Genomic DNA, 27,287 nt, shown 5'->3' with positions numbered 1-27,287 from the left:
TGGCATGAGCTTCTGCTGCTGACTCTGGAGGATAGAAAGCCAGCCCCAGCTAGACAGGGTGTCCCCGAGCCAGCTGCCACACACTGCCTCATCAGCGCCTGGTGCATGGCTTGCTGAGTCACATCTTCTCAAGGTGACTAATGACTATGTTTGTGAAGCTGTAAATCCAGGAGAGGAGGTGGCGCCAGGCTGTGCTCTGCTATGACCCTCATCTACCCGACTCGGGACAGACCGAGCAGAAACTCTGCTAGCTGGTAATGGGAAATCTCCCAAATGAAGCCTTCCCTGGCAGGCAGGTGTGGACACTGGAGCTCCTGGTGTTTGTGAGCCACCCAGCAAGGAACCCAAACTTGCTGTGGTGATTTGAATGAGAGTAGCCCTCATAGGCTCATCTATTTTTATGTTTGGGCCCTCAGTTAGTGAAACTGCTTGAGAAGGATTGGTTGTGGCTTTGATAGAGCAGGTGTGGCTTGTTGAAAGGGATGTATCCTTTGGACTTTGAGGTTTTGAAAGCCCACACCAGGCCCAGACTGTCTTTCTGTCTGTCTCTCTATCTGTTCATCTCCCTCTGTCTCTCTGTCTGTCTCTGTCTCTCTCATTCTCACTCTCTCACTCATCCTCTTTCACTGTCTCCATCTGTCTGTCTCTCTTTCTCTGTCTGTCTGCCTACCTGAAACATACAGATCACATAAGATTATAGTTACTGCTCCAGTACCTGACTGCCTACTGCCATGCTTCCTGCCATGATGCTCATGGACTAACCGTCTGAAACTGTAAGAAAGCCCCCAATTAAATGCTTCTTTTTGTAAGCCACCTTGGTCATGGTGTCTCTTCAAAGCAACTTTTTTTTTTGAGAATATGCAAAAGCAAGTCAATAGAAGAAAAACCAACTGTCTCTGACATGAACTCTGTGGCTGGCTCTTTGACCACCACCACCACCACCCCACCCCCGAGGGAGGAGCAGCCTTGCCAGGACACAGAGGAGGACATTGAAGCCAGTCTGATGAGACCTGAGAAGCTAGGGTCGAGTGGAAGGGGAGGTGGGCTTCCCCTATCGGTGGACTTGGAGAGGGGCATGGGAGGAGATGAGAGAGGGAAGGTAGGATTGGGAAGGAACGAGGGAGGGGGCTACAGCTGGGATGCAAAGCAAATAAAATGTAATTATGTAAAAAAATAAAAAAATTTAATTAAAAAATGGAAGAAAAACCACCACCTTTCTGATAAATGATACTGGGATGAGAAGAATCAAGAGGGATGATTGGAAAAGAATGAATGGAAGGGAAAAGTGATGAATAAAAAGGAATGTGTGCTGCTCCTCCAGAGGACCTGAGTTTGGTTCCTAGGAATCAACCACCTGTAGCTCCAGCCCTGAGATGTCAACATCTCTAGCCTCCATGACCACCTATATTCATCCGCACAGACACACATTATATAAAAAAAAAAAATTATAGAGTAACTCTTTTTTTTCAAATGGGTGAATCTCACAGTCAGTGCTCCAAATGAGCAAACTACACTGTGTGAGAAGAGATCAGGGCAGAGTCTACATTCGGGAAGAGCTAGGTGGAGTGGATCTGTACAGGTGTGTGACCTGTGAGGGTTCAACGAATGCCTGCCATGGCATATCCCACAATTCAGTTTGAAATTTCAGTGTCCCTTTTGTAGACAAGGGTCTTTTTCCTGATCATCTACTTTGCAAAAGCAGAATACAAGAAAGGCCCAATCAGCCAGGCGTGGTGGCTTTAGTCCCAGCACTCAGGGAGGCAGAAGCAGGTGGATCTCTGTTTGAGGCCAGCCTGGTCTACAAAGTGAGTCCAGGACAGCCAAGGCTACACAGAGAGACCCCTTTCTCAAAAGAAAGAAACAAAGAAAAGAAAGAAGGAAAGATAGGTCCAATCACCATCATATTTCTAAAAGGGAAGAAACTTTGAACACCAAAGACCCCAAAGAAAAGCATCAGAATGAAAGAATCACCTCCAACTCCTCAGTGCTCACCTCCTGCCCTGGCTCCTCCCCTCGTCATCACTCTCGTGTCTAACAGGGACCTCAGTTGGAACACACACCCAAACCCGAGCTGTTCCACCTTGCACCCCAGGTGTTCCCTATCGGTAGCTTTCCCCAGTCCTGTCTCCTTCAAAGCTTGCTTTAGGCCAGGGACCGTTCTGTACAATTCACGCACACTTTAACACCCTTATGGCTGATGGGGGAATAATTCCCCTAGATGCTTAGAGGCCTTTAGGCTCTCAGAGCCAGCATTCTGAGTTCAGGGTGACACAGATCACGGAAGAGTATATAGGGGCTCCTGAGTGCAAGTGGCTCCATTGCCCTTTCCCCCCCAAAGCTAGATAACAGTCTGTTGTGGTGGTCTGAATAGGAGTGGTCCCCTCAGGCTCTTCAGGAGTGGCACTGTTAGGAGGTGTGACCTTGCTGAAGTAGGGGTGGCCTTGGAGGAAGTGTATCACTAGGGTTGGGCTTTGAGGTTTCAAGTGCTCTAGCCAGGCCCAGTGTCACTCTCTTCCTGTCGCCTGCCAACCCAGAGGCAGAACCCTGGGCTCCTCCTCTAGCACCATGTTTGCCTGCACACCAGCCTGCTTCCTGCCATGATAGTAACGGTTTAACTGCTGCACCGAGAGCCAGACCCAATTAAATGTTTTCCTTTATGAGAGTTGACCACGGCGTCGCTTCACAGCAATGGAAATCCTAAGACACCTGTTCAGATCAGTACTTGGTTTCCCACGTGCAGAGGAAGCAGCACAGCAACAGAGCTGAACAACTCAAATTCTGCTTCGTTGTGAATCCTAAGGGTTTCTGAAGCCCAAGCCGGGACTGAAAGCATCAGGGGTCAGGGAGCAGGAGTGGGGGTGGTGTTGAACCTTGGAATGCAGGGCCTCATCTCTGAAGTCTGATTCCACAGGTCTCAGAGCACAGCTCCAAAATATGCATCTTTAGCAAGCTCCTTGAGGGGTCCCGGTGCGAGACCCCACATTAAGAACGACTGTAGTTCAGATTTTCCAGCCACCTGAAACAGGGTCTGCTCAAGGGTGCATGTGCGGGTGTGGGTGTGTCTGTGTATGTGTGCAATTATGCATACAAACGCACACATACATGTGCATGCAGACTATGGAGGCCAGAGATCAACCTCCCACATCTTCTGCAATCACTCCCCGCCTTATTTCTTGAAACAGGATCTCTCTTCTCTCTGAACTCTAGGATGGTTGTAAGCTGCCTTGTGAGCGCTGGGAAATGAACCCAGGCCCTCTGTGAGAGCACCAAGTGCTCTTAATGACGGAGCCACTTCTCTAGCCCTGCCCGGCTCCTGCTCAGTAAGCCTGCAGCGAGACTCGGCCTTTAGAGGTTTACATTCAGCAAACTTCAGAAGCCATTGCCAAGCGCTGAGTCAAAAGACTGCTCTAGAAAGAATTGTTCCCACCCAGGTCCCTTGTGTGGCAAGGTGGGCTCGGATTGGAAATGCTTCTAAGAACCGGCTGAGAGCTGGGAGCTGAGCCCAGCCATGGGTAGCTCAGATCTTCCATGTGGCCAGAAACAAACAAACAAACAAACAAACAAAAAACTTGCTAAGTCAAATGTGGTGGTACATGCCTGTATCACAGCACTGAGAGGGTAGAAGCAGAAGAATTAGAAGTTCAAGGTCATCCCCAGCCCTATAGGGCATTTGAGTATGGCCTAGACTGTATGATACACTGCCTTAAAAAAGAAGATGCCAAAAAGGAATTCTAGAATGAGGCCCAGCCTCCCCTTGACTTCTCCGCCGTGTGTGCCAGCAGGTGAGTGCTGCCTGAGGTATAGAATTTTCATTAAACAGCCTTTCATTTACAGATATGGGAATGCAGCCAACTCGTCCAGTTTTATCCTTGCTATGTGTTTGGCACATGAATCTTCCTCCTCCTCCTCCTTAGATAAGAGGTGGCCCTGCGGTGTTAGCACAAGGCCTCCCTCGGTTTCTGTTCGGCTTCTTCCTCCCGAGGTGCGTGGCTCCGGCCCCAGCAGTTGACTAAATGGCCCTTGTTATCACAGCGAGCGAGCGGCTAGCGGTTCTGTGAGGCTGTTGATTCAGGCTGTGTGCAAATCAGCCACCTGGGCGGCTCAGCAACCGCCACAGCTTCTCCGGTCAGCAGTCAGTGAAGGGCAGTCACCGTGTAGCTGCTAAGGGCCAGAGGAAGAGCAGGATGCTCTCCTTCCCTGAGAGAACAGGAGGTCACGGTCACCGGAGTAGGACTGGTTATGTACTCTGGGGTAGGACAGAGCAGGGAGAGGCTGCCTGTGGCTGGAGACAACTGGTCCTTGGGCTGTTCCAAGAGCATACTCCTCAAACTCAAGCCATGATTTTCTCTGTAACCCTCTAAGCACCTAGGTGATGAAACAGCCATTCCTGAATGTAGTTCAGAGAGATTTAAAGCAATAACAAGATGAAGGAAAAAAAAGTCACACGGTTAGTAAAGGGTGGTACCGTAGCCTGTACTCCAAACTCATCATAACTTTATCTTTCTCTGTGCTCTCATCACCTTGAAGGACTTTGGGTTAGGACTCAACCCAAACTCCTGGCATGTGACTCTTTTACTAGACACCCCCTTCCCTCTGCACAGAAGTGCTGCAGGTGTCACTCAGATTTTAAGTTACAGACATGGGGACACTATGGGCCCTGTTAGGTGATGGAATGTATTTACACAAAAACACTTGTCTCTGGTCTTCTAGGAGGCATACGTAATAGAAGAAAGGACTCAGATTGGGAGAATTCGTATAGATGTGAGATCAGTGGCACCTCTCCTGGCAGCATCAAAAAACAGGAGTCTCTTACTCCTGCCCAGCCTTGCCCAGTGGTCTGTAGTCCCTACCCATCACCTCTTATTATGAAAAAGACCTTAGAAGTTAGGGGTGTTGAACTCTGTTTAAAGAAGCCAATGGAAATGCCAGTCTTTACAGACACCCTTACCCCTCTGGTCAGCCTCTTGATGTGCAGAGATGGATGAGGACCACTCCCTGGGCTTAATGGGGGCTCTTCATGCCTCAATCTTAGTAGCAAGTTCATGAAGCAAGCCCAGAACACAGGCCATCGGGGCTGCCTCTGGGCTCCCCCAACCCCTGCATTCTCATCTCTGCAGCTTCCCCTCACAGGTTTTAATTCAGACTTCCTCCCTTCAGAAACGCCTCCTAGCCTCTCCTTTTCTTACACCCCTGGCCTTAAGCACCAGCCAAGAAAAGTGATAATACCCTAGAGTGGCCCACACACCAAATATTGGCTGGCAGTCTCTGAAACATCAGTGTTGGGACTGACAAAGCAGGATCGAAGGGGTTGGGGAGGCAGACCGAGGATCCCTTCATTCCGGCTCTTCTCTTCACCCAGGAAGGAGAGATCTCTACACTTCCGCCTTACAGGTAAGCCTGCTGTCAGCTTCCAGACCTTTCCATCGTTCATCATCCAGAGCCACTGTCCCTAACTGAAGTCTCCTCTGATGTCACTGGACTATCTTCTAGCATATACACGGAGAATGGACCATGACAATCTATTTCTCACACTTAAAAGCACAAGGACCTGAATTCAATCCCCAGGGCCCACATTTAGAAAATGAAATGGGATGATAATGCTGACTGGCAAGGCAGTGACAGGGAGGTCCCTTGGGGCTCACTGACCAGCCACTCGAGCCTACTAGGTGAGCTCTAGGCAGTGAACCACCCTGTCTCCGAAGCAAGATAGACAATGCTCAGGCAACAAGTCATGTTGACAGGTAACTTCAGCACATCTGTGCACACATGTGCACCTGCACACACATGAACACGCTCATAGATGTAATTCACACAAGAGTCAGTTCCAGCAAATGATGTCCCAGTCAGTCCCACCGTTCAGGACTAGATTCTAGGGCTATCAGGATCCAGGATCATGAGCTCCTGCATCCACAGGCAATCTTACAGCTGAGCTATGCCGAGACGTGTTACAGGAATCAGGATGCACAGACCTATTCTCACAGAGTTTTGTGGGAACTCCATCAGTTCCAAGAAGAGAGCTGCAAGCCCACCAGTTCTGCCCTCCTCAAAAAGCAAATCAGCCCAGGGCCCCCTTACATTTTCTCCTTGCCCTTCAAAAAAAAAAAAAAAAAAAAACACAATTGCTTTTCTGTACTCTCAGCAGCTGTGCTATGACCACTACACCCAAGGCTCTGCAACTCGGGAGCCCAGTTCAGGCCTAGTTTATCACTTCAGAAGTCCACAACTCTTCAAGTGAATGACAGCCTCTATAATGTGTGTGTGTGTGCATTTGTTGACTGTGTGTGTATGCGCACGCGTGTGAATGTGTGTGTGTTCATGTGGGCACACATGTGTGAAGGCCAAAGGTTCATGTCATGTGTCTGCCTCATTCACTCTCCACATTCCTTCTTGAGACAGGGTATCTTAGTTTGATCTCTGTCACTGTGATAAAACACCATGACCAAAAGCAAGATGGGGAAGAAAGAGTTCATTTCCTCTAACACCTCCACATCACACCAAAGAAAGTCAGGGCAGAAACTCAAGCCAGAAGCCTGAAGGTAGAATTCAAGCAAAGACCATGAAGGAGTGCTACTTACTGGCTTGCTCCCCATGGCTTGCTCAGACTGCTTTCTTATACATCTCTGGACAATCTGCCCAGGGAAGAGACACCACCCACAGTGGGCTGGCCCGCCCACATCAACCGTCAATCAAGAAAATGTCTCACAGGTGTGCCCATAGGCCAATCTGGGGGAGGAGGGCACTTCCTCAATTGAGGTTCCCTCTTTACCTATGGCCCTAGCTCATATCAAACTGACAAAAACTGAGCAGCACACAGGAATCTGGATCTCAGGGACAGAGCTGGGCTGACTGGCCAGTGAGCCCCGGGGATCCTCCCATCTGTGTCTCCCCTGTCCTGAGGTTGTAAACATGTGCCCACTCTGCCAAGCTTTTTACGTGAGGGGCTGGGATCCAGACTCGGGTCCTCATGTTTGAGTGACAGGCACTTGAGCAACTGAGCCATCTCTCCAGTCCTCCCATCATTCCAGAGTCAACCAAGAGAGCAGCTGGGAGGAACACTGAACGGGGGCTCATTTATCACTGAGCAAAGCGCTAAGGGCCCACTGGCTGCCTCCTGGCCCCGATGTGGCTCCACAGTTCTGTTCCCCAAATGCCAGTGGCCACAAAGGAACTTTTGTTTGAATCAGGGACAACTAGGGTAATCACCACCTGACAAAGCAGATTACTAATGACTGCTTGACTCTCAGGGGACCGAACGGTGGAAGCTGGAGCCTCCTTGGCTGGAGGCATCAACACCAAAGCACAGCTTCGGCTGCCTCGGCCAGCTTTGTGCAGGGGAGAAAGCACTTCCTTACAGCCCCCCTGCTTTCTCATGATCTTGTTCACCAACCTCAAAGGAAAAGCGCTGGTCCTCCGTGCTAGAGCAGGCAAGGGTATCTTTCTTTGCTACAAGAACACATCTCAACACCATCGGCTTTCCCAATAACCCCAGTTCCTGGCCCCCTGGAAACAAACTGTGTCTCTGGTATAAAACCAGGTCCACGAATTCTATTATAGGAAGAAAAACTGACTGGCTGAAAAAAAAAAAAAAAAAAACATAGTTGCAGTTTTCTTTTAATTTGTTCAGTTTTCTTCAGGCCAGCTGGAAGCAAAGGCTGTCTCTGCCTGTCTTGTATCCTTTCCTTAGCTGACCCACTTGTGTGAGTGTGCACGCTCATGTGAACACACAGAAGAGGCTAGAGGTCAACCCCAGGTGTCATTCCTCCGACGACACCTTGTCTCCTCTCCCTGCCTTGAGCCCATCGATTCAGCAGGGCTGGCTGGCCAGTGAGCCCAGGGATCCCCTGTTCCTATCTCCTCAGTGCCAGGGTCATTGCACATGTTTTTAAACTCTATTTGGGGTACTTGTACCTCTGCCTCCTCCTAACCCCCCAACCCTAGGTAGGAGAGAGAAGGTTAGGGGGGAGAGGGGACACCTTCACTTCTCCCAGCTGTTTAGGGTCAGTGGGTTCTTTTGGGGCTGGACCAGTCTCAGTCAACAGCGAACGCAGCAGTCTCCTCCAAGCTGCCGCGTTGAAATGTTTCTCTCCGTCTGTCTCCTCCAAGCCACCACACCTTCTCCTGCTGGTCGCTCACATTTATATCCTCAGAGCCCTAGACCATGCCCTTCTCCATGCTGCACAAGGCAGGCTGGTGCCAGCAATTATCAGCTGTGGACAAACTAAAACCCAAGCTAAAATCCCACACTTGGGATTATAACTAAAATATATTTACATAACTGAGTTTTTAAAGAAACAGACACTTCCGTTACATATTCCCTTTTAGTTTAAAAAAATGGCTTTTTATCTAACTGTAACAATAAAAATAATTATGAGAATTATGAGGTAAGAATTTCATTTACAATGTCCTATCCATTCATCTTTGACATCCTTGGGAAAAGTGTTCTATTATCTATCCTATCCTGGTGAGTCCAAAGTTCTGTACCTAAATCACTTTCTTATCATATCTTATATCTATCAACCTAAAAACATCTATTTACACGTGCTCCTGGGAATCAAACTCGGCTCCTTTTGCAAACACCTATCTGAGTGGGCCCCACTCCCGGCCTGATGCAGGCTGCTGACTCGTACCTGCCCTTTCTTTCTCCAGACCCCCACGGTTCACACGGGCATCAGTCTAGCTGGAGAAGAGCACACTCCATTCTTCTCATGGTCAGCAGAGTCGTATCGCCTCACTTGGACCATGAGAGTCTTCACCCAAGTGCAGGGGGCCATATGGAGTCCAGGTTGGAGAAGCTGCTCCCAAACCATCAGAGATTATTACCTTCCTCCTGTCTTCCTAGATAAGGGGGCTGCAGATGTGGGCCTTCATCAGTCCAAGGCAGCCCATAGACACACTGACACACACTTCTCCAAAGGCCTTACCCTGAGCCCTGTCACTCTTCCAGTCATCGTTAGACTGTGAGTCCCGGGGAATGGTCCTTCTCTACAATCCCAGGCCTGTTTAAATGCCCCAGGGTATTTAGGGACTAGAATCTTCTCTGCTCAACTCCTAGTTCATATCTTAGGGGCTGGTCACCTTCAGAGAAGGCAATGGTGGCCCACCAACCTCCAGGGCTAGTGTGTAAAACATGAAGTTTGTTTCCAGCTATCAAGAAAGTTTGAACTCATACCTGATGATAAGAGACCCTAGAAATACCTCTAGCTGTTAAGAAAATAATCATAGTTAAGGTTTTAGTCCTTAACAGAGAGTAGGGACACATCAAGAGGGACAGGAGTGAATGCACATAAAAACTATTTTCTCCCTCTGAGTTAAGGCAGCCAAAAGTTGCCACCATCACTCCACGACATCCCCCGACGACACTGGGTGTTTTGCTTTGCAATGACTGATCAGTCTCAGTCCTCACAGAGCCACGAGACACATGACATGACCTCTGGCTCAGTTTGCTTGAGTGTCCCTAGGAAGGAAGCTTTGGACCAGGACAGAATGTCCGGAATATACTCAGCTCAGCAGGAGTCAGCTCCAGACTTGGTCCTGCTCTGGTCTTGGTGCCATCCACTGGTACCCAGCAAGTGCCTGAGAAACTCCCAGGTGGATGTCCTGGGCAGTGTCTGGAGCAAAAGGGACAGACAGGTTCAAGGTCTGTCACAAGTGGTCACATGGAGCTGCCATAGGCAAAGCCATACACAAGAGCCAAGAGGCACAGATAGGAGCAAACACAGGCAAAGAGGAAAATGAGATGGAGGAGGTGGTGGAGCATGGGACAGTCCCATGGGATCACACAGTGTGGGTCAAAGCAAAGCCTAGTTTCTCTGTCCCCAAAGGTACGATGAGTCACTTCCTGGTTACCAGTCAGCATCTCCAACTCAGCATCCTCAGCCTCGGGAAGCTGTCCTGTCCCAGAGGCGAGCATTTCCCCCTCAGCCTGGAGAGCCTTTGGACTATCTCGTTTTCACAGAACAAACACAGTAGAGTGGTGTGAAGAGGAAACAAGCCTGCTTGCCATTTAGAAATATAGTGAACATCCTTGTACATGCCAAAATGACTTCTCATATCAAAATCTGCCTGAGGCTAAAAAATAAAAATAAAACATGGCTCCTTAAAGGGTACCTACATCCTGACCCATGACATTTACCTGTCACCCTACACAGTAAAGGGCCTATGGATGGGAGTGGGTTAAGGGTCTAGGTCTAGAAAGATTTTTCTGGAATGTTCAGGAACTACATGTCATCATATCTTCATATGACAGAGACAGAGAGACCCCACACATAGCAAGAGAGGGAGCACAGAAGGCAGGAGTGCTGTGTAAACACACTATGGAGGGCCAGCGGTCACTAGAAGCTAGAAGAGACGAGCAGCAGATTCTCCAAGAACACAGGACGGGGGTACAGCCCTACTGTCACCCTGATTTCACACTTCTGGCTTCCAAAATGCAAGAGAATAGAAGTCTATTGGTTCAAGCCAATGGGGTTGTGAAAGTGTTACAGAGGCCATCCACAGAATATATAGAATATGCATTGAAATATAGCATTGAAAGTCAGAGACACAGGCGAGCAGGCTCATGCTTGGCCCAGAGGCCTTGCTGGGCTTGCTAAGTGATGTTTGAGTCTTACTTTGCTAGGATGAAGAAGTAGAAACTACAACTACACACACACACACACACACACACACACACACACACGGATACACTGTTTCACCTTCAAAACACACAGGACTTGGCATACAAGTGTTGGCATAGAATTGAGGGCTGGGGAGATGGCTCTAGCAGAGGACCCGAGTTCAGTTCCCAGGACCGATACAGGTACCTCACAACTCCCTGTAACTCCGGCTCCAGGAGATCTGATACCTTCTTTCAGACTCCCAGGCAATTGCATTCGCACACATATGTACACATACACACACACACACACACACACACACACAGAGTTTTAAAAATTAAAAGCAAATCATTTTTCAATATGAGGAAAGCTGTGTGTCTAGAGAGCAATGGTGAGAAGGTGAGGGTACCAGAAGCAAGATGTTCTTAAATCATTCATTACCCTGATCTTCTCTCAAAAACGTTATGTTCAAATTTACATGACTGGAAATTTGAAGAAATCCTCAGCCCGGAAACTAAAATTCACTATGATAATAGTACCTCAAGGTAGAGTTTATCAAATAGTATCAAGCTACAACTAAATCGCATGAAATTCCTTTATCAGATAGATGGTTTAAACCAGTGGTTCTCAACCTGTGCGAATCGACCCTTTTGGGGTCAAATGACCTTTTCATAGGGGTCACCTAAGACCATCAGGAAACACAGACGTTTATATTATGATTCATCACAATAGCAAATTACAGTTATAAAGTAGCAATGAAAATAATTCTGTGGTTGGGGGATCACCACAATATGGGGAACTGTATTAAAAACTTGCAATATTAGAAAGGTTGCAAACCATTAGTTTGAATAGTCAAACAAATTAAAGGTAAAGTCAAGAACAAGAGATTACCTTAAAATGTACGAGAATGTCAGCAAGATTTGAAAGCTACTCACATATAACCTCTTGAGGTTGATAAAAAGACATTTGAATAAAAATCAGATTGTCTGGAGTTGCCTGAAGATTAGACACAGCCAGAAAGAGAATTAATGAACCAGAATATTGTTTTTAAGACAATTTATAGAGCACAGCTTAAAGGCAGAGATGGGACATGTGGAGGAGTTCAGACTGAAAACTCCAGTGCAGATGAGAAATATTTAAAGGGAGGAATGGAAAGAATGGTGGGAAAACCCTATCCAGAGAAATAAGATGCTATTCTGATGTCTATCCCATTGGCCTTTCTGAATGAGGATTGAGCATCTTACCCAAGGTCCTCCTTCTTGCTTAGCTTCTTTATGTGTACAGATTTTAGTGTGTTTATCCTAGATTATATGTCTAATATCCATTTATAAGTGAGTATATACCATGTGTCTTTCTGCTTCTGGGATACCTCACTCAGGATGATCTTTTCTGTTTCCACTGTTTGCCTGCAAATTTCATGACTCTTGTTTTTAATTGTTGAGTAGTATTCCATTGTGTAAATGCACCACAATTTCTGTATCCATACCTCAACTGAGGGACATCTGGGTTCTTTCCAGCTTCTGGCTATTACAAATAAAACCACTATGAACATGGTTGAACAAATGTCCTTGTTGTACAGTTGAACATCTTTTGGATATATGCTTAGGAGTGGTATAGCTGGATCTTGAGGTAGCACTATTCCTAATTGTCTGAGAAAGCAAGGAACAGGACAGGAACCTACCACAGGGGGACTCTGAAAGACTCTACCCTGCAGGGTATCAAAGTGGAGGCTGAGACTCATAGGCAAACTTTGGGCAGAGTGCAGGGAATCTTGTGAATGAAAGGAAAGATAGAAAGATCTGGAGGGGACAGGAGCTCCAAAAGGAGATAAAAAAAATCTGGGCACAGGGGTCCTTTGTGAGATTGATACTCCAACCAAGAACCATTCACAGAGATAACCTAGAACCGCTGCACAGATGTAGCCCATGGAAGCTCAGTGTCCAAGTAGGTTTCCTGGTAATGGTAATAGGGACTGTCTCTGACATGAACTCAGTGGCCTGCTCTTTGATCACCTACCTCTGAGGGGGGGTGCAGCCTTACAGGCCACAGAAGAAGACAATGCAGCCAGTCCTGATGAGAACTGATAGACTAGGATCAGAGGGAAGGGAAGGAAGACCTCCCCTATCAGTGGACTTGGGGAGGGGCATGGAAGGAGATGAGGGAGGGAGGGTAGGGTTGGGAAGGAACTACAGCTACAGCTCAGATACAAAAGTGAGTAAACTGTAATTAATAAAATAATAAATTTTTTTTTTAAAAAAGAAAGTGCTGAAGCTGGTGGTGGCATGTGCCCATAATCCCAGTCCTTGAGAGGCTAAGACAAGAGGATCTAAAGCTCAGGGACAGATTCAGCTGCATAGTGAGACCTTATTGAAAGAAAAAGATAGATAGATAGATAGATAGATAGATAGATAGATAGATAGATAGATAGATAAAATGGGAAGGGAGAGAAGAGAAGGGAGAAGAAAGGGTTGAACGGAAGAAAGGGGAAGAGAGGGAAGAAATGGGAGAGAGGAGGGGAGGGAAGGAAGGGAAGGAGAAGGAAAAAGAAGAGAAGGAGTAAAGGGGAGGATAAAAAGGAAGGGGATGGAAAAAAGAAACAGAAGGGGTGGTAAAGGAAGAGGAAGGGAAGGGAGGATGAACATTCTTCAGAACTGAGGCGTAAATCCTCAGATCCAAGCATTTGCCCCAAATAGAATAAATAAAATTAGATCCACTCTGAGATGTGTTATAGTAAAACTACAGAGCCTATAGGATAAAGATTTTTAAAGGCATGTGCTTACAAAAGGCAGGCCCCCTACAGAGAAATGACCCCAAGATCACTATGGCCAACAGTGATAACAGAAGGCAGAAGACAGAAGTGTGTCACACCTAAAGTGTTGAGAGAAAATAACTTAACTTAGACATCTGAGTCCAGCTATTCTTGTTCAATGGCCCTGGCCAAAATTAAAACAAAACTGTCGACAGTCCAGCTGTGTGTCTGTCCCAGTGGTGCTATTGGCCTCCATCAGGCCTGGCTCCAACCACCTGTGATGGTCTCAGCACTGGTTGGCCTGACCCCTTAACCCAACTCTGAAATCTTGGGTATTCTTCAACAGACAAAAGGAGTGTCTCCTAGTAGAGGCAGGGAGGGTTCCCAACGTCCTGGTCCTGATCGCACCCAGTCCTTACTTCCTCCTTCACTTCTGTCTGTCCCAGGATTTCACCTGTGCCTCTTCTCCATGTCGACAAGGATGTGGCCTAATCTGTGGCATGCCAGGGCACTTGCCAGCCTGAGTCCTGCTGCCATCCCCTCCCTGGGCCAGTTCCATTCCGAATCCCTCTACCCAGGAAATTGCCTCACTAAATGCATGGATCTAGCTAAAGACCTGCTTCTGTGTCCTTGATAGACTTCTGGCTCTACCATAGCAGATATCCAAGAGATACCCCACCTATCATGTCTGACTAAAGACAAGAAACTCTCTCTCTGCTGCCTGGAGTCCTGTGGCCTCCAAGGCCTCCGACAGGGCTGAAGCAGCTCAGAGAACCAGGGAACCAGCATAGACATTCCTTCTGAGACTCACCTCTCAGCCCATATTCAAGATCAAGACATCTGACTTCTTGCCTCAAGGAACGCTTCCTCCCACAAAGCCACCTGAAATTCTTTAACTCTCCTGTGTGAGGTGGCTGTCTGCCCTGTGCCATGTTACTTCTGTTGACCAGCAGAGATAGATGGCAGCAAACTTTCCTTTATTCTTGTCCTCAAGCCAGGCTTCTCCCCAAGCATTCTGCTGTGCCTTTACAGTGGGTTCCTGCTAACGACTTCAGAAGATCAAAGGCAAAAATTCAAGGTTCAGGAAACACCACATTGAATATGGATCCCTGCTTGGTAGCTCAGCTGCCATCGAGGCTTCAACTTTGTCCTCTGGAGCCCAGTAGAGTGACCTTCACTTTGGTGACTTGAGCTGAGGCTCCCTCCTGGGCACATTGCATTGTTTCGTGTGGGTTAAAAGAAAAGCTGTGTGTGGGCCTCGGTGGACAGTGATATAAAGGATGGGGGAAGATATGTGTCCCTTTCCAGTCAAAGCCTAGACACTGTGTCTGCCTTGTCTAGCTCCTGTCTTACGTGCTCAGGAAGATGGATGGGAGCTGAATTGATTCAAAAGAAAGACAGTCAGAGACTGCAAGAAAACCTGGAGTGGACAGTTCGCCAGTTCTGAATGTCCCTGCTGTGAGAGATGGAGGGAGGAGGTGGAAGGGATCCCGGAGCCACCCTGAACAGCATTTTCATGGTAGCTACAGCCCCACTCTGACAATCTTCCTATGTTAAACATCACTCACACTGGATCTTTCAAGCCTTCTAATAAACCCTTACTGCTTGGTGGGTCTCCCGGCTATGGGGAAGCCCTCCTCACTTCCCTCTGCCTATCAATTCCCGTGGTGGGCTGAGCTTCACTTGTAACCATCTCTGGGCACTTGGTGTGTTTTCCCTCTCATCTGAGAAACCTGCAGCTACTCTCATTTCCTTGGGGAAGAGCTTTGGGGAGTTTGTCCTGCTAAGAGCTTTGCCCAAACTAAAGTGGTTGTCTGGGTGAGGTTTGGGAACCCAGGAGAAGCAAAGCAAACCTAATTTGGGGGGCTATTTCACACAACCGACCACACTGGGCCAACTAAAGACAGCTCCTGTGAAAGTGACCAGCTAACAGTCCCCAAGGAAGAGACCAGTGGAGAAGCCACCCCGACTGGAAAAGAAAAGGCACCTTCTTGGCCCCTCTCCTCAGGGGACTTCAGCATTAAGGGCTCCAAGAAGGAAGCCAGTGATCACCTACTCCCTGGAGTTTCAAAGCCAAGGGTAGTGTTGGATGCCTAACTGACTCCCTCTCTGCCCCCAGCACGTGCATTTTTCTTATTTTCCTGCAATACCTACCACTATTTTACCAAATCTAGGCCTTTCCCCTTGCCCTGGACTGCTGCCATCGAAAACAAAAGAATAGACTTGGGATGGTAGCCCACACCAGTGATCTAATCACTTGGGAAGTGAAGAGAGAAGGATTGAGAGTTCAAGGCCAGCATCAGCCACACAGAATTTGAAGTCAGCCTGGGTTATATGAGATCCTGTCTCAAAACAAACAAACAAACAAACAAACACAAAACAAAATAGACCAACAAACAAAGGTCTGGGAAGATAGTGTAATCAGTACAATGCTTGTCACACAACGGGGACTGAGTTCCAATGTAAAAACCTCCCACGTGGTGCTATAGGCTTACAATCTCAGCGTTAGCGAGGCACAGGCAGGTGGATCCCTGAGGCTCACTGGCAGAGTCCAGTCTACTCTATGATTTATGTTCCTCAGATCAATACGAGACTTTGTCTCAAAAATCAGGATAGATGGGACTTGAAGAACAATGCCCAAGGTCGATCTCTGCCCCCCCCACACATGCTCATGTGCACACGCCCATATACCTGTAACACACATTTACACATGAATGTGAGTGCACATGCAAGAGCAGCAATCAGCTCTGTGGCTACCTGGGCTTTAAAGGCCTGGCTAAGATCATCCGGTTCACAGCAGCACCCAGATGTCCATCCTGTGTCAGCAAGAGTTCAAGTCAAAAACTGGAATATTTTGGAGCCTCAAGGTAATTAGTTTATTTTTCTCCCCTCCCCTCCACAGTGTCTTTTTCAGCTGCCTGTGATGAAGAAGAAAACAGAAAACACTGAGGACTCAAAGGAGAAACATGGCTGTCAAACCTACTTGCCACCATCTAGTGCTCACCATCCTGTCATAGTATCACAGGACACTGAGAAGCTGGAGGACAAACAGTGAGCCAATTAGGAGACCATCATGGAACAAGAGCAAAAGATGGATCATTGCCAACACTGGAAATAGCCCCACCCCATGGAATCTGTTCATTGGAACCGAGAGCTTCCTTGTGGTGGGACAAGGCTCAGAGTCCAACCATCTAGAATTCTGTCTTTCCTTCAGTAACAGATATACCCACATTGAGGGCCAGGGTTGGCTGCTGGAGGAAGACTGGCTGGGATCTTGGTTACAGGCCTAATGACCCTCCCCAGCCCTGATTTTTTGAGGAATTGTTCTTAGTCCTGATCTGGCGAGGTCTGGAAGTAATAACACCTCTGATTTCCAAATGGCTGTGTCTGTGTCATGACCAGAAGACAGCATTCCACAACAGTGTCAGCAGCTCACCATGCTAAATCTAGGTCTGGAGTGTCAATCACAGGGTTTCCCACCAGGAAAGATGCTGGACCATGACATCTGACTTTGGGGTTGTCTTGGCTATATTTCTGTCAACTTCACACAAGCTAAATTCTTTTGTGAAGAGGAACTCTCAGTTGAGAAAATGCCTCCATGGGACAGGACTATCGACAAGTCTGTCCAGGCTTTTCCTGGTTGATGATTGCTGTGAAACAACCAAGTCCACTGTGGGCGGTGACACACCTAAGCAGGTGGTCCTGGATGTTATAAGAAAGTTTACTGGGCGAGCCAGGAGGAACAAGCCAGTAAGCAGTACTCCTCCATGGCTTCCTGCCTCCAGGTTCCTGCCTTGATTTCCCATCCTGACTTCCTTCCATTAAGGACTGTACTATGTAAGCTAAATGTAATGGAAGTTTTTGGTTTCTTTAAAAACTCAGTTATGTTATGTAAATATGTTTTTTGTTTTTTAATCCCAAGCATGGGGTTCTAGTTTGGGCTTTCGTTTGTCCACCGATAATTGCCTCCTGTGGGGTGTGGTCTTTGCCAGCTGGTAAAGGCCTGCCTCAGAAGCACAGACAGGGGTGTGGTCCAGGACTCTGAGGGTGTAAATGTGAGAGCCCAGAAAGAGAATGTACAGCATGTGGCAGTCTGGAGAGACCAGAGCCAGACAGCATGTCCTGGCTTGTGGTGGCTTGAAGAGACACAGAGAGATGCTTCATGGTTCGGCGGTTTGGTGGAGACCACTTGCTGAGTCTGCTGTTGATGGAGATGGGTATAGCCTCAAAAGAACCCATCAACCCTAGGCAGCCAGGAGAAGTAAAGGGGTCTGCACCCCCTCTTCCCACTAACCTTCTCTCTCTTACCTAAGGTTAAAGGGTTGGTGGAAGGGAGAGGCTTCAAGGAACCCCAAATAAAATAGAGTTTTAAAACAAGCGCAACAGCTAAATAAAGTGTTTCCTCCCCAAGTTGCTTTTGGTCATGTTTATCCCAGCAACAGAAACTGTAAGACAGGGGTCTACAAGGAAACCTTAATCCATATTGTTATTCCATTCTTGAAGATGGAGAGACAGGAGAGGTGTTCTCTGTTTTGGGCATCTTCATCTGTTTGCCTTTTGCACTTGTACTCAGTGTGCTCCACTCAAAGCAGAAAGCCTAGACGTCACTCCCTTAATTCCTCACTTGTAAAGTCGGAGATTGCCTCCTGATGCATGTAACTTCTTATTCAAAAGGGCCTCTCTGTGTTGTTCTAAAGACAGGGCAAGGGATGCACCCTTCAGGGGAAGCCATAATAACACAGTCTAAGGATGGCCAGACCCCGGCCTGAATAGTGAGAGAGACAGACCGACAGTTGTGCCTTGTACATTTGTTGTGGCGTGAGAGGGTGACTCCTTATCTAACTGCTCATAGGAACCTTGTGGTAGCTTCAGAGCTGCAACAGGAACCATGCAGAGCTGCAGCCGTGGCTCAAGTGCTGAAGCCATGTCACCTCCTTGCCCTCTCCTCTGCTCTCCTTTCCCCCTGGAGCTGGGCCTGGCTTCCTGCAGTATCAGCAGAACACAGTGGACAGGGTGACTTCAGTCTAAGTGGTCAAGCTTGGTAAACGCGTAGAAATGCTTTCTTGTGGAGAGCTGAGACTCAGACGCCATCTACTGGCTCTGACATCCGCCCTCAAAACTGTAAAGAACCTCCAGTACGCATGTGCGGGTTGCGTAGGCACGCCAAGCACGCCAAGCACGCCAAGCACGCCAAGCACGCCAAGCCCGAGCCGTCAGACGGGGTAAAGAGTGAGCAGCCAATCAGGGTAATGACACGTAACTTAGGTGCGACCAGGGCTTATATAAACAGCGCCACTTCAGGGCCCTGGCGCGCTCCTCCGTCTCTCCCCGCCCGGGGATTGCCCGCCCCGGCTGCGGCCCTCGGGACGCCGCGGTGCCCGTCAGCCGATGCGAGCACCGCCCATGCCCGAGAGGTGGCCGGGCCCGTGCCGTGGCCGCACTGCCACCCCGAGCGTCGTGTGGCCGGTCCCTCGGCTCTCTCCTTTCATCGCTTGACTGTAATAAAAGGCCTGTTGCAGAAGGATTCTTGTGTCCTCATGCATTCTTGCTGGCGAGACGATCACGCTGCTTCCAACACTTTCTGTCCAAAACACACACTTCGGATTAACTCTGGAAGCCAAGCCTCCTGCAAGCCTTGGTGACCCCCACAATGAATGCTAGGCCAAGGTGAATCAAGAGTTTCCCAAGAGACACACACCCACACACCAGGTTGGAGGTATGCCTGTGGCACATTTCATGGGCTCTGGAAGAATGGAAGTTGCCTAGCTACCCCAAGGTCAAGATGCCCCTGGTGGGCTAGGGAGATGACTCAGTCAGTAAAGTGCTTGCCTTGAAAGCACAAGGACTTGATTTTGATCCCCAGAACCTGCATTTTATTTTATTTTATTTTATTTTTTGAGACAGGATTTCTCTGTGTAGCCTTGGCTGAACTGGACTCACTTTGTAGACCAGGCTAGCCTTGAACTCATAGGTATCCACCTGCCTCTGCTTCTGGAGTACTAGGATTACAGGCATGCCCTGCTTCTAGAACCTGCATTTTAAAAGCACATTAAAAAAAAAAAGTGCTTGTAATCCCAGCGCTGGGTAGGCAGATATAGTCTCATCCATGGGGGCCTACTTGATGGGTTCTAGGTCAGTGAGAGACCCTGTCTCAAAAACAAGGTGGTTGGTCCCTGAGGAATGACAGCTGAGGTTGGTCACTGGGCTCTACATGCACACATACACACATACATACACACACACACACACACACACACACACGAGTCAAGAGTCCTCGGCAAATATACCCAAACCCTGTGTCAGAAGCATGTGTCTGGTCACACAGTGTGCAGACCAGTAAAGAGACAGACAAGATGGCAAATTGCTCAGTTACACCAAAGTCAAGAACACTTGCTGGAGTCTCTGCTGTCTGTCCTGTCAGACTCTACAGCACCCTTAGCACAATGTTAAAGAGAAACCAGAAAGGAGAAGGGTGCTGGACAGTGTAATGACAGCTTCCACGTGGAGGCATGAGGCAGGAAGGGCAGAGCTTTCATTTGGCAGATGTGTCCATACAAGCCCACCTCTCACCTACTGTTTGAGCCTAACGTAGAAAATGAGAAAAGAAAAACCCTATGCATTATGAGTTAGAAATAACTGTCAAAACTAGCATCTTCATGGGTCTGGGCATCAGGAGTGGGATGAAGGACCATGGTGAGGGTCAAAGGTACACAACAGCATCAGAGCCATTGAAGGTCCCCTCTACATCCTTAAGACCTGATTAAGATCAAAACTCTATGTAGAAATGGCGGTCTATTGACTATTGATTGTGTGATGCTAGGGACAAAATCCTGGCCCTTGCAATTGAACCACATCTCTAGCCCTTGGCATGGCCATTTTGAGTATAGGATCCAAAACTAGGCTAGCAAAGGTTTAAATCCCAACTCATCCAGCCCCCAAACCTTAAACATTGACTAGGAAATAGGCTAGAAGATGGAGTCTAGCTCGGGCGCTCTGGACCTGGGCGTGTAAGTATTTTCATTATAGCCTCCCCAGCCTTGCGAATGCTTCCTAGACGAACAGTGTTGCGTTGTGCCGGTGGCAGGGGCTGTGAGGGGGAAAAAGATCCCCTGTAGAGTCAGCTGGAACCAAGCTTCCAGGCTTGAGCCTGGTCTATACCACTTTGTCACATCTGTTGATCTAGGGCCAGGGTCCTGGATAGTTTTGGTGGCAACTTGACACAAGCTAGATTCATCTGAAAAGAAGGAATCTCAATTGAGAGAATACTTCCATACAATTGGGCTCTTGAGTGTGGGCATTTTCTCAGTGACTGATGATGGAGGGCCCAGCTCATGGCAGATAGAGGACCCCTGGCTTGGTGGTCCTGGGCTCTATAAGAAAGCAGGCTGGGCAAGCCACGAGGAGCAAGCCAGTGAGCAGCACCCCACAGCTTCTCCATCAGCTTCTTTCTCCAGGTTCCCACCTGGTCTGAGTTCCCACCTTGGCTTCCCTCAATGGACTGGGATTCAGGATATGGAAAACAAATAAACCCTTTCCTCCCCAGATCGCTTTTGGTCAGAGTATTTCAGCAATAGCAACCCTAACTAAGACAGCAAGAGTCAGGAAAGTGCTTTTCTGCAAAGAACCAGTCAGTGATTTCACTTATATAGACTACATGACCCTGGTCACAAGTACATGATCCTGGTGAACTTTACCACTGTAGCATGGAAGCAGTATGGACAAAATGTACTTGACTGGGCATGGCTGTGTGTCAATTAAACTTAATTTATAAAAGGAAGTAGTGGGCCAGATTCAGCCCCAGTACTTTTGTTTGCCAACATCTGCTCTAGGATTTTCAAGTTTACAAAGCTTATACAGCCAGCAATAGTGCAGATGGGACTAAATTAAAAAAAGATGTCTATATTCATTCTACAGGCCAGACAATGTTTACATAACTACTGCTGTTCACTGGGTCAGAGTTACAGGGGCTCTCATTCATGCCCAGTTTCACCTCAGCTGCCAGGAAACTATCTATGCCTCCAAAATCCTTGATACCCACACATACACCATAACACACACATCATATCTTATTATGAATCCTTACTGCTTCATTCTCAATATCCAACTTCTTCCTCTAAGACATGAGATACTTATGGATGTGAACAATTAGCCAGAGTCACCATCAGGAACATGGCTTTCTGAGGTTAAAGTCACAGGCTTGAAGCATGCCATCAAAGATTTCCTTCCCTGCAGGCCACCCTTGAGTGTTACCTTTGCATGTGGTAATTGATTAGGGTTGTCTTGTTGTTGTTTTTTCTTTAGTTGTGGAAAATAGTTTTCACAAAATAGAAGGAAGGTGGCCAGGAAAAGGTCACGGTTGAGAAATCAGTGTCTCATTTCTTCAACATGGTGTGTGTTTACCACAAGCCAGACCAGCATCCCCCAGCAAGAGCCATACCTCACCCTGTAGATCCTGCCAGTCTTGGCATCACAGATAGCACACAGGGAACACCACAAGAATACATGGGGCTGACAGGCACTGTTCCCCAGGGAACAGCCATGATTAACCCAGCTGCAGAGCTCTGGAGCCTGCAAATCATTCAAACGTACATTTAAGATCCCTTTTATGATACTAACCGTCTGCAAATGGCTGCCTGAAGAGGTCAGGTTTTCTCTTCATCCCTCCACCTCCTAATTTAGTGAGCTCTTTTGACTACAGGCTAACGATTCCTCCTTGAGTTCTTTCAGGGAGAGAGTCCTCCCTAGAGAGGACTAACTGTTGTCATCCTGCCTCACAGCACTCTCTTGACATAAAGGAGCTGTGGTGTCTGTTTGGTTTGGTTTGGTTTGGTTTACAAAGGAGACAGAAGATTTCATGACCTGGAATCAGGTCAGGGTACTTGCAAAGGAGGGAGGATAAAGCCACAGGGGACCGAGGCGCTTTAGAAATCCAATCTGCCTTACCCCAGCAACCTCAGAGAAGCAGGCCAACCCTTAGCCCTCCTGGGTGGAAGTTACCTTTTTCGATAGACTATTTCACAGACGGACAGAGGAGTGGGAGTTTCTCAGTCTCTGGATAAACCACAACCCAGCTGTGGGGAAGACAGGGATGCTGTGTGCTCCAGTTTTCTCTCACAGAGGCCACCATGCCCCTCTCTGCAAGGCCAGCTGGCCACACAGGTCTACACAAAGGTATCCACCATGTATTAGCTTGTCTCACCTTTGCAATGACCCTGTGTAATGATGCCTGGCATCCCCCACCCCACAGATGAGAAGACTGAGGCACAGAGAGGCTAGGGATCCTGCCTAAGGACAAACAACTTATAACTTATAAAAGTGAAACCAACCTGCCTCTCTGTGCAGACACATGCTGGTTAGAAGCAAGCAGGACTCCAACATCTCTCCCATGCGGTGCTTCTGAAGGCACAGGGCCTTCCCTGTGGGTGGACCAAGACGGATGGCCTCCATCCAGATATTCTGTCTTGTACCTAAAGTAAGACATCCCAGGGATGGAGGAAGGGTCTGCCATTCCCACAATCATAGAACCACCCATGAAAGTATCCACGTTACTCAGCCCCAGACTAAGACAACGGTCTTCCAACACCTTCCTGAGCCTAGAGGCAAAATACACAATTACACTTAAACCCAGTCCTTTCCTCCATAGGAACAAACTCAATAAATAAATAAAAAGCCAACAAACAGACACACAGTTCTGAGTTGGTTCCCACAGCACCGTAAGCAGTGTTTGTGGGCTCCCTCCAATGACCACTCACATGGAACCATTTACCGGTACCTGACTTTACTCTGTGATCAAATGCACATCTTAGCAAGATGGCTGGCATGAGCTATGACTGCAAGGATGCCAACTTTTCCCATCTTCTTAAAACACCAGACAGACCCATGAGCAAAGAATGCCTTGCCCGAGACATCCCCTGGCAGAGCCAAGGGCCCGGCAAGATGCAACCGTGGGCGTCCAAGCTACTCCAACAGTGCCTGGAGGCATGGCTGCAGCAGAGAGGCAAAGAACGGAGAGGCAACTGGTCCACGACCTGACAGCTGTCCCCAAAGGTGGGGACCCTCACCACTCACCATTCTACCTTCTCTCTCCTGGCACCGTTTCCCTCCTCCAGCAGCTGGCCAGAGAAAACAGTCCAAAAACGAAAAGAAAAAAAGACAAGCAGGGACCCTCACTCATCATACCCCGATGCTAGCTTCAAGTCTCAGAGTCAGGCCTAAAAAAGTTTAGCATTTGAAGTGATAAATGTCAGCTATCACATCGCAGGTAAGTGTCATCCAGAATAACACGGAGAAAGAGATCAGACACACACGCACACACACACACTGACAGACCTCCACTGCCAGAAGACTCTGCTGCTCACTCTGGCCACATCCTACCTGCTTCCATCAGCTGGCACTGTTGGCCGAAGACCCGCGAGAAGGTAACGCGGCCCGTGGGGGAACTGGCTGCTGTCAGCGTGGCCTCCATGACTGTCGTAGGTCCTTGCTCTTGGTCTTGTGGCTGTGATGGAATGCTTAGCGTCTCACCAGCAGTCTTTATCACTAGTCCAAAACACTGGTAGATTTCGGGACACCTGCCCCCTTCAAGAAAACGTCCCCGCCTCCAAAGTTTACAGGGCTGCCTCGCCCTCAGCACCCTGCCCTGCTCCTTGCAGTTTTGTTTTTTTCTCAAACCCCACTCAGGTGAGAAACGACACCCCAAAGGCTGTGCAAACCTGAGGGGGTGGGGCTACCAGCCTTAGCTGTGGAGCTCAATCTAAACTGCCCCAACAGGAGTTACTTCCTCTGTCCGAGGAAGGAGCCTGGATGTGCGGGGCCTCTCCGGCGCTCCCCAGACCCACTGGCTAGAGAGGGTTCCAGCCCTGCTGCGTCCCCGCACCAGCCGCAGGCGAAGCGCTGCCCAGGCTCTCTGGGGAGCTGGCCTCACCAGCGGCAGCCGGAGGCTCCTGGGTCCAGGCTGTATCTCCGCGGCTCCGGTCCGGCTTCTGGGTCAGAGGGGCCGCCGCAGCCTGGGGAGACGGCGAGAGGTGTGCGCAGCAGCAGCTCCCCGGGACGGCGCTCTGCCGCTGGGGGGCCACCGGTGTCGCTGGCTCATCCTTCACTCCTCCGGGTGCCTTTGCCTGGCAGTTCTCCGCAGCCTGGCCTGACGGCGGGGGTCTGCGGAATGACACATGCTGACAGAGCCCCTGCTGCGACCTACTGCAGCGCTGTCCCCAGCCCGCTCAGCTCTGCTATCCCCTTTCCGTGATGCAAAGGGGGCTGTTACTTGGAGAGCCGGCTTCAGGGCTGGAGTAACCGCTTCATGTCCACAGCCCAGGAAGCGCCAGAGCCGGGACACCAGACCGCTGGCAGCGAGATTCACAGATCCGGGAGAGGAAAACAGAGAAGCGCCATCCATTCCCAGTGACCCCTGGAGGGAGAAAGCAGGAGGAGGGCTGCTTACCCACCCTGGGCTAGGCGCAGAATGTTCAGCCCCACTACCCCAAACAACAGAGGCAGTTTATCTGAAAAGTGGGGGTGGGGGATGAAAGGAACCTTCCACAGGATTACAACTACCACCTGGATGGACCCTGGGTCTTGAAGTCGCCACCCCACCTGCCGATTTTACAGACACTGCTCCGTGCTGGCAATCACCAGCAGGCCAGGCGGAGCCACGGGCACCTGGAGCAAGAGAGCATGTGCTGCAAACAGCCAGCTGTAGCCATGTAAGCACTAACGTGTGTTTTCCTCCAGAGAAGTTCAAAGCCTCCTTAGGACGGAAGGTGCCAAAGAAAACAGTGCAGCAGCTTTACGGACACACAGGCTCTCTGACAGGAAAGACCCTTTCCCAGTGCCAGCCCTTTATCTGCAAAGGTGGCACAGAGTTCAGCGTTACCTCGGAGGCAGAGGAAGCCAGGGAATTGCTCCAGAATACAGATGACGCTCTGATTTCCTGGTGGTGTCTTTGTTTGTTTGTTTGTTTGTTTGTTTGTTTGTTTGGAAAGGGTCTCACTATGTAGACCAGGCTGGCCTCGAACTCAAGGAGATTAAGCCTGCTCTACCTCTTCCAGAGCGTCATTGTCTTGCTTTACCCTTCCTTAATTACAAAAAAACAAGCACACAAACAAAAAACAGCTACTTCCTGGAGAGTATATTAGCCACTGCTGTTTTCCTCTCAGGAAAGTTCCTCTTCTGGTCCTGTCCTGTTTCCCGGCTTCCTTCCTGATTTGCAAGATTTCCCTTGTGACTGCCACACATTAAACACTTATCCCTGGGTTTTGTTGGTGGCTCTCACTGTAGGTTATCTACCTGTAGTTTTGTACCTGTTATCTTTTTTTTTTTTTTTTTTCTTTGTTAACTAGAAACAAATGTGGTCAGACCCACCACGTTCTGGACTTACAGTCTGATTTGCTAATCCTGCCAAAGACATTCTTCCTTACTTCCGGGTCACAACCTTAGCACCTTTCACACTTTCACCCCTCGTGCCAAAATGGTTGATTGTAGTTATCTCCTCTACGCAATCTAGAGAGCGTGTGGGATGAGAGTCTCCCTGAGGGACCGGCTAGCCCAGGTTGCCCTGTGGGTATGTCTATGTCTGTGGGGGATTATCTCGATCACATTAACTGAGGAGGGAAGGCCTGCCCACTGTGGGTGGTGCCATCCCCTACACAGAAGAGCCTGAATGGGGACTGTCTGGATAGCTCCATGGGTAAGGGCACTAAGCCTGACAACCCGAGTTTAACATCCGGGAACCACATGGTGGATGGAGAGAGCCCACTCCCACAGGCGCCCTCTGATCACATTCATACAACTTGCGACTGTGGATGTGATGTCACGTGATGCTTCCATCGCTTGCCACCTGGACTTCCCTACCGTGATGAACTGCGACCAGGAATTGTGAGCTGAATAAATTCCTTTCCCTCTAAGCTGCTTTTTTCAGGCTGTTTTGTCACAGCAGCAGGAAACAAAACTAAGGCACATACACAGCATTTTTAGTCTCTGAGGAGCCTGCTTATATATCTGGTATTAAGCAGCGGCAGCTCCTACTGCCCCCGGTATTGTAAACAAGTTTATTCAAATTACCTTTTTCTCCTCTGCAATGGACTGAATGCCCATCCCACAGTGCTGTGCATTGAAAGCATAACCCCAATTATTAGGCTGCTAGAGGCTAGAGTACTGGGGAGGCCAGTTAGATTCTAATGATGGGGCCCTCAAAAGTGGGGTGCCGACCCTTGTTAAAAGGGTGCAAGAGATCACCCTTGTTCTCCTCACCACCAAAACACAGCAAGAAGCAGGCAGTCTGCAACCTTCGGGGAACTTCCTCACCAGAACCAGGTTCTGCTGACACACTCAGCTCAGACTTCCAGCAGGCAGAATAGGAAGAAAAAAAAATCACTGCTGTCTGAGCTACCCAGCATATGGTGATCGAGGTCCTACCCAGCCTGTCCTGCTGTGGCTTCAATATCACAATATAGTCTATTTTCATGGATGTGGGATGATGTCTCAGCCCTGTTCTATGGATTTCCAATCCTATACTATCAGTGTTGACATTTTAAACTTATTCACCAACATTTATGTGTATGTGTGAACATGTGTTCATATGTTCATATGTGTGCATGTGCTTGTTTGTTTAAGCATGGAGGTAATCTCAGATGCTAACCAGTTGGTTTGTTTTTTTTTTGGGGGGGGTGCTTTCTGAGACAAAGCTTCTCTGTGGGGGGTGATTTCTGAAACAGGGTTTCTATGTGGCTGGCCTGGACTCACTTTGTAGACCAGGCTGGCCTTGAACTCACAGAGATCCACCTGCCTCTGCCTTCTGAGTGCTGGGATTACAGGCACCCAGCCAACCACTTGTTTTTTAAGACAGGATTTTTTTTAATTGGCCCAGAATTTAACTGTTTAATTGAATGTATTGATGTATTAATTCCCTCTCTGTTGCTGTGATAACTGCCCTGCTAAAGAGCAGA

The 27,287-nt window shown here is 48.6% G+C and overlaps 1 protein-coding gene across 5 annotated transcripts in view; it reads right to left on the bottom strand.

Moving 5' to 3' along the window:
- The window catches only part of Kazn (kazrin, periplakin interacting protein), a 921,379-nt gene extending 896,694 nt beyond the window's left edge, over positions 1-24,685 (bottom strand). Inside the window, exon 1 of one of the 5 annotated variants that reach the window (XR_009590491.1) lies at positions 23,719-24,634. Coding sequence is in view for 3 of the 5 variants with exons in the window: in XM_060379131.1 (XP_060235114.1) it covers positions 23,719-23,809 (91 nt within the window). In the remaining 2 variants the exon portion in view is untranslated. Of the gene's footprint in view, positions 1-23,718 lie in introns of all 5 variants that reach the window. The other 4 variants (XM_060379131.1, XM_060379130.1, XM_060379135.1 and 1 more) reach the window with 4 other exon arrangements.
- Positions 24,686-27,287: the final 2,602 nt, after the last annotated feature.

This window comes from Meriones unguiculatus, chromosome 3 (assembly GCF_030254825.1).
Source record: "Meriones unguiculatus strain TT.TT164.6M chromosome 3, Bangor_MerUng_6.1, whole genome shotgun sequence".
NCBI lineage: Eukaryota > Metazoa > Chordata > Mammalia > Rodentia > Muridae > Meriones > Meriones unguiculatus.
The sequence above is the reverse complement of the archived record's forward strand: the minus strand, read 5'-3'. Positions and strand labels throughout refer to the sequence as shown.